Source organism: Schistocerca nitens, chromosome 2 (genome assembly GCF_023898315.1).
Source record: "Schistocerca nitens isolate TAMUIC-IGC-003100 chromosome 2, iqSchNite1.1, whole genome shotgun sequence".
Taxonomy (NCBI): Eukaryota; Metazoa; Arthropoda; class Insecta; order Orthoptera; family Acrididae; genus Schistocerca; species Schistocerca nitens.
In genome coordinates, this window is record NC_064615.1 from 155,616,396 (window position 1) to 155,618,607 (window position 2,212).

The following is a 2,212-nucleotide window of genomic DNA, read 5'->3' on the forward strand; positions in this document are numbered from 1 at the left end:
GCGACAAAAGTTGATGGAAGGGTCTCACTGCTGCAGGTGGGTCTTTAAAAATCAGGATCAATGAATTTTATGAGTAGAGAGTCTTCGTGGATTATGAGTTCTGACATGTTGAGGTTTGAAAAGAACTTTTTTATTTGGAGGGAAAGTGTCTCTGGATTGAGGAATCCGGCATTGACTCGTGTTAGGACGAAGGAAAGTGTTAACGTGTTGGAGTCTGTGCGGTGAGGTGGGAGATCACTCCAATGGCTTTGGCGTGTGAGGCTTGTGGGCCATCAGCTGGGTGTCAGAGATAGATATGGTATCTGTCCTAGGTGGGTTGCAGGGATCATTTGAGGGTGGAGTGTTAGAGGATATTGACGGTGGAGTGGGGCGCGATTTAGAACGACTTTTCTTAGTCTTCTTACCTGGATTGAGTGGGGTTGAAGCTGATGCAGACGTGACTGGTGCGGCCACAGCTTTGGCGTATGTTGTTGGTTCTGGTATTATTGTTGCTGGTGCTTCTGCTTCTGGATTCAGTTGTAATGATGACAGGGGTGGCAATGGAACAGCAGTAGGAGCTGATGACGCTGCTGGCTGGTGCAATTCAGACATTGGTGATGGTGGAGGTGATGGTGTCAGCGGCGGCGGCGGTGGAGCTGCAGTATAAGCTGGAGTGATGACTTCTGCTGATGATGAGTGAATGAAGTCAGAGGACGCTACGTGTGAGATTGGGGAGTCAGATAGGGTCATCCGAGTAATGGGGAAAGAGGAAAATGAGGGGCGAGCAGGAGGGGACAGTGAGTAGGGGGTTAAGACAAGAGTACAAGTGCGAGTAAATGACGGTGGATGTGGTAGTTGTAGGCCAATACATCGTGGAATGACGAGACTAGCTGACGAAGTTGAGGGCTGGCAGTGAAGACGTGGGCTGCTGATCACTAGTGATGTTCAGTGGCGAGCGCGAGGACTGATGGCGAATGTGTTGACTGGCGGTGAGGTCTGGCAGCTATGGCGAGGCGACGTTTGGCAGTGAAGGCGATAACGTTGATGGGCAGCGGGGACCGGCAGTTGCGGTGGTGTCTGGCAGTGGCGGCGATGAAGATGACGAATAGCATTACTGAAGACGTGGACGACGCCGGCTGGAAGCTTTTCCCTAACGAATTTCAGCCCTGAGAGCTGTTATTTATGAGGCGGAACTATGGGCCTCGTGGAAAAAGGGTGACCCGCCTGAGTCACGCAGTTTGGCTCTTAGTCTGATCACGAGGTGTGGCCATTAATTGCACGCGTTGGTCACGTAGGCTGACGTGAGGATCAATGAACTGTACTTGAGGGGATGTATCTGGAACATCTTAGGTGATTAGAAAGTTAGTAGACAGTAATACTTAGCTTTAATTCAGCATCAGCGGTGAACGTCGATCTGGAATTTGTACAATAATATTTACAAGTGCAGGTATAGAATGAACTGCGAATACTTCTTTACAATTTTCATTGCTTCTCACATATAAATCAATTGTCAAGGCATAAACTGTACGTGGCGCCTGGCTAGGTCGTAGCTACTGACTTAGCTGAAGGCTATGCTAACTAGCGTCTCTGCAAATGAGATCTCTGAAGCTATAACAAGTGAACCATTCCTATTAAAGTCGGCTGTAGAACTGGGTAGTGCGCTAGCTTGTCTCGTAAGACCAGCCGAGTGGCGGCACTCAGTCTGCTAGCGTCGACAATGGTGACTCGAGTGTCCGATGTGTAGTGACGGACCGCGGCCGAAGTGAAGTCTCCAACCTAGCAAATGTGGTGCCTTGCGGTGACACCACAAGAGCAGCCCAGGGAATTGTTATATCCTGAGGGTAAGAGGGGTTCCAACCCTCGGATTTTCCGTATGGTAGAAGTTACAAAAAAATTCCTATAAAGCTCATTACAATAAAAAGAAATGGTTCAAATGGCTCTGAGTACTATGGGACTTAACATCTTAGGTCATCAGTCCCCTAGAACTTAGAACTACTTAAACGTAACTAACCTAAGGACATAACACGCATCCATGCCCGAGGCAGGATTCGAACCTGCGACCGTAGCGGTCGCGCGGTTCCGGACTGAAGCGCCTAGAACCGCTCGGCCACTTTGACCGGCAATCAAAAAACACTCAAGAAAAATAAAATGTGAAACTCAGATACATAGCATAGAATACATATGTATAACACGACTTGGACTTAAAGTTGTGTATCCGTCAATTGACGCTTAA

General features: G+C 48.4%; 1 protein-coding gene across 1 annotated transcript; it reads right to left on the bottom strand.

Annotated features, from left to right (window-relative positions):
- Positions 1-234: 234 nt before the first annotated feature.
- On the bottom strand, positions 235-729 carry LOC126234891 (uncharacterized). The gene has a single exon (XM_049943631.1). The coding sequence runs from the start codon at positions 727-729 to the stop codon at positions 235-237; it is 495 nt and encodes a 164-aa protein (XP_049799588.1).
- Between the last annotated feature and the right edge of the window lie 1,483 nt (positions 730-2,212).

What these genes read in the sequence shown, in the direction of transcription:
- LOC126234891 (XM_049943631.1), bottom strand. Translation starts at nt 729, where the DNA reads ATGACCCTATCTGACTCCCCAATCTCACACGTAGCGTCCTCTGACTTC.